The 12,728-nt window shown below is 39.4% G+C and overlaps 1 protein-coding gene across 1 annotated transcript in view; it reads right to left on the bottom strand.

Annotated features, from left to right (window-relative positions):
- The window catches only part of c1h8orf34 (chromosome 1 C8orf34 homolog), a 131,055-nt gene that overhangs the window by 77,597 nt on the left and 40,730 nt on the right, over positions 1–12,728 (bottom strand). The window contains exon 7 of the mRNA XM_072657527.1: positions 257–423. Within this exon, the coding sequence (XP_072513628.1) occupies positions 257–423 (167 nt within the window). The remainder of the gene's footprint in view (positions 1–256; positions 424–12,728) is intronic.

Genomic DNA, 12,728 nt, shown 5'->3' with positions numbered 1-12,728 from the left:
TTTATTTTGATGGTCCACTATGGATGCTCACCTTGTCTGTAAATAAAATTGATCCATTAAATACAACTAAACCTGATTTTATTTGTACAAAACACATTGTCTTGCATCTAACTGTAAATCTGAATCTAACCCCAAACTCATCAACCCTTAACCTACGCCTGACCATAAAACTAACTAACTCTGGTGCTAATCAACCAGATTTGAGCACCTGTAGATCATACATGTGACATTTTGTGTGTGTGGACGCGTTTCCTACCGAGCAGTTCCATGGCGTCATCCTCATCCTCCATCTCATCCTCAGTGACAGAAGGGGCAGAACTGGTCATGGAGTCTACAGAGTCCTGGGACAGCATGGCTGCCAGGAGCTTCTTATGGTGCTGCTGCTGCTGCTTTAGTCCTTTATTCTTCACCTCCATTTTCAGACTGGAGAGAGAGAGAGAGAGAGAGAGAGAGAGAGAGGAAAAAAAGAAAATGTCTTTAGCACTCAGCAAACAACTGTCAACAAATACAGAGAGAAGAATAGAAAAGTTCTTCCACTGTCATACTCAAGGTCACTTTACAGAACACCACAGGCCCAAATTGTGACACCAGCAGTGACAACAGCTACTGCATAACTGACCCAAAAGGACAATATCAACCAGAGTGTGGAGACTGGCCGTATTGAAAAGGGTTCCTCAGAACAGTACTCTAACTCTAACACAAGATTCTCTCCTGTGATTAGACACATGCAATATTGTGAAAGTAATCACATTCATATGACCTGCTGATTTTTCTGTTACTCCTGAACAGCATCTGCAAACTTTAATATATCACTAGTAGTTCCATTTCAGTGCATGGATTGCTAAGGTGTAAATATGCAGTTAGAAAAGACACTTATTACAAAGCAAGACAAAGATTCTGCCAAAAATACCAATACCAACATTCAAGAGATAACTCCAGATACTAATTCTAGCTCAGAAATGAAACTAATCCCAATAGTAATCTAATTAAACAGACATTTCATTCAGTTAATAAATTGCATTTGACATGGATCAGCCATTACATTAGACAGGTGAAGTGAAAAATATTGATCATCTTCATCTACAGTGGTATCTGTCAAGGGGTGAATCTACATATCTTTGTTTTTCACTGGTTAATCGAAATGCTTTTGCTTCAGTAGTGATACAAAAAAAAAAAAAAAAATCATGGAAATGAATGTTTTTAGGATCTTCACTTTATCTAAAAACAGCAAGGAAAAAGCTAAAGACTAATGCCTGACACTCTCTCATATTGTCATTCCTCACGGATGATTTAGCAAAGACTGAGAATCTTGCAGGGACACTATTTGATTGCAATTATGCAGGAACTAGATTCCTATTGAGATTATTTTACATCATGCTCCTGGTGGAAATTTACAAGAAGAGAAATAGGGGTGCCTTGTGATGGGGGAGGCTATGTACGGGTTGGGTAATTGGTGATTTAAATTGGGGATAAAATGAGTAAAAGAAATAAAACAACAACATCAAAATACAAACAACATAACTGGAGCAGAAACAAAAGAAGGTTTTGGCCACAGACCCCTCACAAAACAAAAAGACAGATGTTCCTGTAACCGCTTTGCACACAGCGAAAAATATTGATCATCTTCGCTATCTACAGTGGCGTCTGTCAAGGGGTGGATCTACATATTAAGCAGCAACACTCAGTTCTTGAAGGTGATGTGTTCAAATCAGGAAACATAGTCTAGCATAAGAATCTGAGCCACTTTGAAAAGGGCCAAACTGTGATGGCTAGACAACTGGATTAGATCTTCAAAACACCAGGCAGGTCTTGTGGGATTTCTCTGGTATGCAGTGGTCAGTACCTACCAAAAGTGGTCAACCAAGAAAGGACAACCAGTAAACCTGTGACTCAATGATGTGATCTATGGAGGCCCCACCTCATGACTTACAGGACTTAAGGAATCTGCGGCTAACGTCTTGGTACTAGATACTTTAGGACACCTTCAGAGGTCTTGTAGAGTCAATTCCTCAATAGATTAAAATTGGTTTGGGTGGTTAAAAGGGAGACTTACTCAATTTTAGGCAGGTGGTACCAATAATATGGCTACAATTCTTGAAAGATTTAAGAATTTATTGTAACCTTTTGTTAAGCCTGAAGATTTTGCTTCTTAACGCTTAAGCCTAAATGAACTATAGCAAAACCAAAAGCACAGCCTACGTCAGATCAGTGCAGAACCCAAACACCATTTTACAACACAGTATTGTCAGGCTGAACTCCACAGATTTGCTGTTACACATGCGCAACATGTATAGTTTGAGTAAACAGAGAAAGAAGTTGTTTAACGCACTGATAAACACTAAAGAGTTAAAGACTTAAACAGATGGTCAGATATGAAGTTGTGAAAGCGAATGTGTGAATTCCTGCAGCTATATTGGGAACTATTCCCACACACATCCCCTCTGCAGTGAAAGGTGTTAGAATGACCTCGACAACCAGCAGCCTGAGTAGTACAGCTTAGTAACTCATCCAATTTAATCCTGACAGATAAAAATAATGAATTACAGACATCTGCTTCACCCCATACCCTATATACTGTGCAAATGATTTCAATATTCTGTCAGTGAAGATGAATTAAAATAGGCCTGTAATGTTTAATTTGATCATTATCTCACCAGCATTTATGGACTGGGCCAGATGAGGGCGGTGCTAGTTTACACTTTCAGACTGAACATAACTGTGAGAATAGCTACAGTGCCATCTACGATTATAAGTTTGGAAACGTATTGGTGCTTATCTAACACTGAAAATAGGAGAAGTAAGCTTTCAGTGCGACCAAATGAAGAAAATCCATTAACCAAGTAAGAAAAAATGAAGGGAGCAATTAAGAAAATACCTCACAAATAAACTAGTCACAACTGTCCAATCCATGTTCTGCCAACACATGTAGGACAGTTCTAGCTACTGTGGAGAAGATGGACAAGGTTCGATGAATGACAAAACCTCATTCATTCTAATAAGAGAATATCACACATTTAAAAACACCATTGTTTATGTTTCACTGGTTAATGAAATAATGCTTTTGTCTAATAATTAGGCTTATGAAAACACTTTTATCCACATAAAAACTTGAAAATGTATGTGTTTAGGATCTTTACTTAGCATCTTAAAAACAGCCGTGATACTCAAACTACTCAAACAATGCTACCCAAAAAGATGCTAACTATTCACGAGCTAATGCTAACCATTCATGAGAAGACAAGGAAAAAAAAAACAACTAAAGACTAATGCCTGACACTCTCTCACATTGTCATTCCTCACGGATGATTTAGCAAAGACTGAGAATCTTGCAGGGACACTATTTCATTGCAATTACACAGCAGCTAGATTCCTATTGAGGAATTTTACAAACATTTACAAGAAGAGAAACCCCCATGTAACTCCAGAGCAATGCTGGACAGCACTGATGCATTAGAGCCGGGTACATGGTGCTTTTCTCTGAGCGCATTGATGGCCCGGTGATGTTCGGAAAAAGTTGCTGATGGTTGGCTGTGTACATGTCGAAAGAGGCTAATGTCAGCTTTCACCCTCCCAGTGTCAGGACAGCATTGCGTGTGATAGGAGATACTATGTATGTGCTGGGTAATTGTGGATTCAACTTAGGGAGAACATTAGTAAAAGAATCAGAAATAAAACTTACAACATAAATGTGCGTCCAAATGAAGGAAATTCATTAACAAAGTAAGAAAAAATTAAGAGATCAATTAAGAAAATACCTTAAAAATTAACTAGTCACAACTGTCCAATCCACGTTCTGCCAACACATGTAGGACAGTTCTAGCTACTGGGGTGAAGATGGACATGGTTTAATGAATGATAACCCAAACCCCATTCATTCTAATGAGAGAATGTTGCACGCCTTTAAAAACACCATTGTTTACATTTCCATTTTGAAAAGCTGCACAGCTGGATACCATCATGCTCACAAAATTAGAACAAAATTATTATTCGTTATTCAGCATGCCACATCACCATTTGCATGAGCCAAGACTTGTGATAAAAATAAACATGGTTGATTTTTTCAGAATGTCATTACAAAAAAAGGCAAGACTATGACCACCTTACATCAACTGTTCCAGATGATGGAAGCTCGCTGCAACTCTAGCAGTGCTCTGGCACTGTAACGTTGTTTGTGACAGTGAAATCTCTTGAAAAGTCATTTGAGACCAGCATGACATCAGATGATGTTTCAGCACAGATTTGGTACAAAACAGGATTTCTATTGCTTTCGAGGACTGTACGAACAGTTCCCCTTCTGATCCTGAATCCTCTCATTATTTCCATTATATCCTCTTGCTCTGAGGGAGTTTTTCCAGATTATGCTTGTCTTGCTCATTGAAGACTTGGAACCGGATTTCTGGAACAACGGATTGTAACAACTTCTATGATCCCAAAACCTATACAAAGAAATTTGGCCAATCACAGTCAGGAGGAGGTTTCAGAATAAACAAGGTATTGATTAGGACCAGTTGCAGTCAGATGAGGTGGTGATTTGGACCAATCACATTCAGGGGGGGGAATCTGAATAAACCTTTAGTGATTAGGACCAATCACATTCAGGGGGAGGAATCTGAATTAACATTTTGTGATTAGGACCAATCACAATTAGATTATGTGGTGGTTTGGACCAATCACATTCAGTGGGAGGACTCTAAATAAATGTTTAGTGATTAGGGGAGGACTCTAAATAAACGCTCTGCAATTAGGACCAATCACAGACAGATGAGGTGGTAAATTGGACCATTGTCATCAGGGGAGGTGCCTAAGCTAGCATGGTGCTTTGCTGGCATGTAATTTTAGTAATATTTAATAATAATCTTTTGAGTCTAGAGACTATTCTGACAAAACACAAGCTGTGTGATATAATTTGCCATCAGGCTAAATTAAATATTTATCATATCATTCTATAAAGCAACACATTATTGGGCATGTGACATCACATCTTATTCTAACCCAGTTTAAAGCTGACTGCCAACATTAGAAAATCGTTGCTGATTGGTGTGCTTTGGGCTTTAGGGGAGCAATGATTGTGCAAGGCAGTGTATGCTAATGTGCCGTGTAGTAAAGCCGGCCCAATGATTTTTGTAGCTCTCTTTCTACTTTTTTCCCCAGCCACAGCAATGTTTTAGCCTATTCCCTCCTCTGCCGTTGTGTATTGCTGCATCAGCAGAGCAAAGCAAGCAGACACTGCACTCGTAAACAGCTACATACACGCCCGACTCGCGGGAAAACGCTCTGCATCAAGGACTGACTACTGTTTGTTGATTCACTACAGCAGAGAAAAGCAAAACAAGTGTTGAGTAAATTAGATACTAGAGAGATGTGGGACGTGGGAAGGCATTTTAAGTTGTAAGGTGCTGAAACTTTAATCAGCTCTGAGGATTTAATTGCATTCAGCTCCACAAGAGCACCAGTGAGGTCAGGTACTGATGCTGAATGATGGTTTTAGATCACAATCACCACTGTTAAGCCTGTCAACATACTGTATTTTTGATAAGGTTAAGGTCAGGGGAAGCAAAATGTTAGCCTGCTTTATCTATTTCAGAACTACCTCTAATGTTTGTTCTTAGGGAGCAACCAATTATGTCCCTAAAGTCAGTAAAGAAGCTATCAGGTGTAGTCAATCATGATCACTAGCAGAATGTAAAGGCTTTGACAAGTTAAATGACATTTGAACTTTCAGACCCACAGAATGTATAATCTGTGTAGGTGTATGAAAATACATTTGTGACTCAGGAAACCCCCAAAACATTCACCACGTGCACCAAATTATTCTTTCTTCTAGTAATGAGGTATTGTGTTACAATCTTTCTGGCGCAGTAACTCCCGATATTGCCATGATATTCATGTTCATGGATGTAAACCTCTGACCACATCTGTATAGTGTTTACATCAATTTATTAGCCTTTTTAGTGACCCCTAACCTAACTAACTTCTCTAGTCTATATCAAAACTGCAAGAAATACTGGTATCTTGAAACATGAAATATACCCTAAAACTAGACTATATTTCTCCAGAGAGTTTCTTGGTGTTATCTGACTAATTTCTACACATATATCAAGCAAAATGATCTGATAGTAGAAAAGACATTTGTACTTGATATAATAACTTAAAACTAGCAGAAACTGTCTACAAATATGTTAATTAAAACTAGACTATTCCTTACAATTCTTCCAAACAATCTCATAATGAGAAATATTAAGTATTTTGACTAGGTTACGTTAACTAGAAGTTCTTTCACTAATGCATTTGCTTTAACGTAAGCAAGGACAAGTTGAATCAGGTGTGTTAGTGCAATAAAAACACCTTTAATATGTCTATACAAAACTAGGATCTATTCATATTCTAAACAAGTCAGACTGGAAAATTGCCTCATCATTTTGCCTCATGCTAAATCCTGTAAATTCCATGGCTGACAAAGTTAAAGGCCTCTACAAAAGAGAGAGAATGAGAGAGAGAGTGAAAAAAATAAAGAGAGAAAGAGAGAGAGAGTGAGGTGCAATTATTTAGACATCAGTATTCAGCAGGGAATAAGCACAGCACTCCTGGTTAATCAACACCTACTGGGCACTGACAGGACTGTGCAGCAGCACAAAGGTTTCCACAGTGACAGCTCTGGATCCTGAGTTTTCCGCTTAATTGTGCAGAGCCGGAATTTGTGACCTGATTTATCCCATCAGCTCGCTCATTAAGAGCAGCAGCCTGCAGACTGTCAGAAGGAGTGATTCATGCACACAACGGTTCGTGAATGGAGCAGCCTGGTTGTGTTGGGTGCTGACAGGCCGGAAGCGCGTGCAGCGAGGGCTGAAGGTTGAGTGAAGTGCGAGTGATCTGGAGAGACGCTCTGATTTCAGATGATCAGCTTGGAACAGGATCTGTATGATGCACCTTAAAGGAATAACGTGGAGTTACATTTTTTAGATGCAACTCTTCTGCTGCATCTACAGGGTACTATTGATTCCCATGAGCAAAGATGTTGACAGGGTGCTCTGTATTTAGAAAAGAACAGAAAGTTGTTTAACTCCACACTCACTTAACTGTAAGAGAATCTATTGGGCCGTTGATTTAGTCTGTCAGGCAGAGTTAAAGGCCAAGTCTGATCTCTGTTACATGCGATTTGAAGATTTACTAGACACACCAAACAGTTTTCAAATGTGCAGTAAGTGTTTATAAGTGTTTCAGTCAACTTGCATGTGGTCTCGTATGAAACCTCAGAATTCACTTGTCTCAGTTTTCTTCTTATGCATAGCAGGGGGGCAAATGCTGCAGTTGGAAGTAGTTTCCCCAAGTAATATTTAGAAAATGACTTGGTAATTACATTTTTTCCTGGTATTATTAAGTCTATATATAGCTTGGTTCAGTTCTCTAGCATTCTTTACAGCATTTTTTTTTGTTTGTTCTGTTCAGTGGCACAGTCAGAAATGTTGGGCCCTTGAAAAGATATTACAGTGGGCCCCACAACTTTAACAATTTCGCCAAAATACTCAATTAATACATTTTGGGGACCCCTTTTCAGTCGCAGGCCCTTAGAATCATTCCAACCCCCCACCCCACAATCCAGCACCCCTGGTTTGGTTGATTTGGCACAACATGGCTCTGATTGTATGATTAAAAGGCTTCAGCTCTCACCAGAAAAATGCACAGCACTTCTAAGAACACAGAATGTTTTATGGAAGTTTGCCAACATCTTAATTTTTTTTAACATTTCATGATCCCAGAATGTCCCAGAGACATGAATGAATTCTAAATTAAGCTAGAAATGAGCTAGAATTCAGCTAGAATTTCCCATTGGCTTCTGAAACTATCTGTTTACATCTATCTATTTGCAGGGCGTGTCTTCCAGTCACTGACATTCACAGGCCAATGAGCTGTCGTTTCCCCATGTCTATCTTCTCTTAGGTGCGCTTGTATGTTTTATGTAATGGTTGATAGCCGGCCTGAGAGCTGTAGGTTGTCAGAGCAAGTTAAAGCAAGTGTTGTTGAGCATTACTCTCAAGAATTATTCTTCCAGTGTAAAACTACATAATAAATGTCCTGTGTCCACCATCCAGTTCAGTTTACCCACCCTTGATTTTGATTGGCAATCTCATAAACAAAGGTTTGTTTGAGCTGAACAATTTCCCAGTGTAATCCATGTGAATCCATTCAATCATGGTGGTGAAACCTGTCAAAAACAGGCTAGAGCTGTCTGCATCTCTGTGGAACAGAAGGTTTTGTCTTGCAGTTGCTGCGATTTCACCACTGCTGTCCATAGACCACAAGAGAGGAGTCGAGACTAGTGTGAAGGAATACAATACAGAATAACGATCATTCTTACAACCTTGCAATGGTATTTCTGCTATGCGCCCAATGATTCCAGGTATGCTCCCGACCCATTACGACCCTGACAAAGATGAAACGGATAAAAAGATAAATAGATGGATGGACCATCCTTACATGTAGAAAACCAGGGATTCAACTTAATTTGTGGAAACATTTGTCTGGCGGAAACATAGGCATATAGAGACTGCATTCTGCTTATGTTGACTTTGCTGAAGATTCATCTCTGACAATGTGGTTTGAGTCATCTGATCTAATCTGATCACCTGGTGTCATGGATCATTGTTTTAATATAACACAAGAAAACAGAAACCAAACAAGCATAAAGTTTAGCAAAATAAAGAACACCAGATTCTTAGGCCATAAACAGGCCAAATTCAAACCAGGAACAGGAACAGGAACAGGAACATTAGCTCACACACATGCACAAGATCAGACAAGGGATGACTGAAACAAAGGGGTACTTATACAGACACTAACAAGGGAACCACGAGGAACACCTGGAACTAACAAGGGGGTGTGGCTAAAGAGGAGACACAGGTGGAAGCACTAATAGACAGGCGTGGCTAGGGCAGACAAGACACAAACAGAGCCAGAACACAAAACAAAGGCAGACATGACAACAGGGGCAGGCCTGACACCTGGCTTTTCATGAGGTCACGTAAAATCCAAATGTACTGTTGGGTTGTACTTTTCGATTGGTGCAGGTATGTCTGGGTTTGTAAAAAAGAAACAAAGTCATTTGAAGAGCTTTTCACAGGCTTGTATAGATTTGTAGAGACTAATTCTTTGAGTAATTAATGAGTAATGAGGTTGCCTTATCCGGAAAGCCATCTTTAAAGTAATCCCATTACAGTTTGAGAAGTAATTATTCATTCGCAGTGGATCATTTTACGAGTCACTAACCCCAACACTGAGCACTGCCTTCTCTCAAACTTACAGCAGTTGAACTCTTTGGAGCATTAGTGATGCATTCAGCGTAACAATGAAATAATAAAAATCGATGTCGTTCTTGCCAAGAAATTTCATCTGAACTCATCTGGGAAAAGTCTGATGTGCGAGAGGAGTTAGCGCTATATATCCCGAAGCAGAGTGGGCTTGTGTGGATGAGAGAATGGAGCTAAGCCGTCTCAGTAGATTTTCTCCTGGAGGGATACCTCACACTCTAGCACATACTGTATATACCACCTTGGGAAATACAGCCTGCTGAAACACACTCCTGCTGATTTAATGCACCAACACATATCAAGACCAGGATGGGGAAGAGAGAACTGATGTAAGAGCTGCAGTCACGAGGGGGGAAGATCGAATAGAATGCTAATGCTACAGTTTACTGGTCTGAAACCAGCACATCATAATGAGTGCGCATATGCCCAGATTCACATAGTGAGATGATACCTAGTCCAACTAAAAGTGATACCTTTGTGAAGATGCCTTCCCCCAGCTCTGGTTTCTCCTGGGCTACACATCACTTACACTACTCTTACACAGCTACAGCCTATTAGAACTCTTTACCTCTCTCATATATACTCCTCTGTTTGACTAAGCTAGTTGTGAAATGCAGACTGCCTGCAACACAGTAATACTCCAGTTATCCCATTTGTCCCACAGCCAGCCATGGCCTTTAGTAAACACCAATTATGATGAGGTAGAAAATAACCCCCATTAACATTCAACTATAAGTAAGCCCCTTTAAGAATTACCAGTCCTATATTCATAACAGGTGAGAAAACCGTGACCCCACCACTACATAAGCAGAATGTCATGCTAGCGCATGGGTGCTTGCTTCTACACAGCTACAGCTCATTTTAATATTATTTGACAGTTTAATGAGTCAGGGCTGAATCAGATCATATGTAATGTACTATTCCAATCTGCTGTTATTTTTACACTGATGTGATAAATATGGACCCAGTTCCCCCTTTCTGATGTCAATGCCCATGCTGACCTTCTCATCTACAACATTCTGAAGGATCTATAGAGAAGCATAGCAATGAACACATACATATACAGCTAGGCTAACGCTAGTTAACAGTAGACAGCAGGTCATTTCAGATTCTAATAGAATCTAGTGTCCAAACAAATATGTGTCCTGAAGTAGAGACATTGTCTTTAGAGTTATGATATGACAGTCACAGCTGTGATTTCTTTTTTTTAATGTAGCTTAGGGGTTAAAAGGCAATGAATGTCATGTTATACTTATCTTAAATGTATTCAGATAAGGATACAAACCTGGGCAACTCACAAAGCAGGAATTTTTATTCCTATAAAATATATTCACGAGACCTCTGTTCTCAAAGCCAAAGATAGTCCCATAGGTGTCTTTACAATGACATTTGCTATTTTGAAGATATAGAGTGACATTAATAATGAGAGTAGTGATGGTAAACTCATATGAAAAGAGAAGATGTACATGTCAATGCAACTAATATATTGATAAACTCAATATACAGGCGTTCCACCCTCATATCCAACCAGCGTCACTATGCTTTCCTTTAATTTTAGAATTTTTTTCTCAATAAAAAGCAGAATTGAGTCAACAAGCCCAAAAGTGGGGACTGACCCATTAGGCCCCGGACAAAGAAGCAGGTAAGAAGATGAATAGATGGATGGATCATTCTTGCAGATGATGATATCAAAGCAAAAAGTAAATGAGTAACTAAATTGATAAATAAACTCAATATACAGGGGTTCCACCCTCTGAGTCAACAAGCTAACTTAAGCTAATACAAACTTTGTATAGGCTCACGTACAAAATATAATCATGAGAGGATGATTATTATGTGACACAGCAATGCATCTGTTTCACAGTAATGAGCTGTTTTTGAAATATAGAGAAAGGGCTGCTAATTAACAGCCATTTTACAGTGTAGCATAATTTCAGTCTTTTATTCACACAGGAGTTTTGCTCTCAGTATTACTCTCAGTCCTGTCTTCTGCTTTTCTGGTTATTTTGGTCTGTTTTTCTAACCGTTTGTGAATAAATACTTTTCAGTTAACACTTTTTAGCTCATCGTCTTAGCTCAGACCATGTTTCAAACCGTTATTATAATGTTTATAATGTTGCAACATAATATTCTTAAAACATTTTGATACAAAAAATAAACAAACAAACAAACAAACAAACAGATGAGCAAACAAAATGGCTAAATCTGCTTCAGTTCAAACAGCTGTTTTTGCTTCTGGATCCCTCTACAGAGGTGTAATTCACCTCACTGTCGTAAATACAAATTACCCCCACCCTCGCCTAAGGATTTTGCCCAAGCATACACAGTTCTCATGAGAGGTCTTATGCATGTTCCACCAAAGTAAATAGTGCAGAAGCTTTGCTTTGGGCCTGGAGTGAATGAGTCAGTGAAGCTTCAACTCAATTTTGTAGCTGTGATTTTATGGTAAAATTGCTCCATAATGCTGCTTTTATAAAAGCTATTAGACACACACATACACACATACACACATACACACACAGGATGTGGAATTTAAATCAATTAGCAAACTTAGTTAGCAAACTTCCTTTTTATAAGTGCACTGACACGCTATCTGGTTTCTCCCATCAGGACACGCATTTAAACTTTATATGTGAGAGTGAAGGGAAAGGCACAGTGGACATTCATAGACACTGTCTATTTATAGGTAATGTGCAAACATACTGTGTACATGCCAAATATATCTGCTAAAAGGATCCGTGTAAAATGTGATGTTAACCCGAAAACAATTGGAATGTTGGACATATGACATAAATAATAACCTAGTGGGCTACACACACAAACAGAAAGGGATGCTTATGTGTACGGTTCCAGTTTTGTTCCCAGCAAAATAACATTCATTTCCAGTTTCATTTTCATTTACTCTACAATACTGAAACCACCTGCGTTTTTGAATGAGAGCCATTAGCGCTGTGCAGTGTAATTGAGGGGGTGGTGGAGAGTGGAGGACATGTTCAGTGATCAGAGGGCAGCCTGGAGAGTGGAGGTGGAGCGCACGCAGATGGGAGTGATAAGAGACACTCATTAGCGCTGAACTCATGGCCCCTACACAGCACTTTGTTTGCATACCTAATGCCCTTTGGACAGGAAGCCCTTCAACAGCCTGCAGTCATGTGCCCGCACACACACACACACACACACACTCACCTCAGGGGTAGCATTTGGCTTTGTTCAGCTATTTTTTTCCCTGTAGCAACATACAAAGCTATGCATAGCAGTGGCCTTTCAGGGCCAAGATTTCAGGGCCAAGGAATCCTTCTTCTTATGTACTTGTAGCATTAGGTGAGTTACCACACACAGTAATTCTGACACTTCTGATGCTTCTCTGCACTTAGTTAAAGAGCAGTAAACCAGTTGGCTTAAAACATGACTTATGACAGAAGC

The sequence above is a fragment of the Salminus brasiliensis genome, chromosome 1 (genome assembly GCF_030463535.1).
Source record: "Salminus brasiliensis chromosome 1, fSalBra1.hap2, whole genome shotgun sequence".
NCBI classification, from domain to species: Eukaryota; Metazoa; Chordata; class Actinopteri; order Characiformes; family Bryconidae; genus Salminus; species Salminus brasiliensis.
Note: the sequence above shows the minus strand (reverse complement) of the source record. Positions and strands in the feature narration are given on the sequence as shown.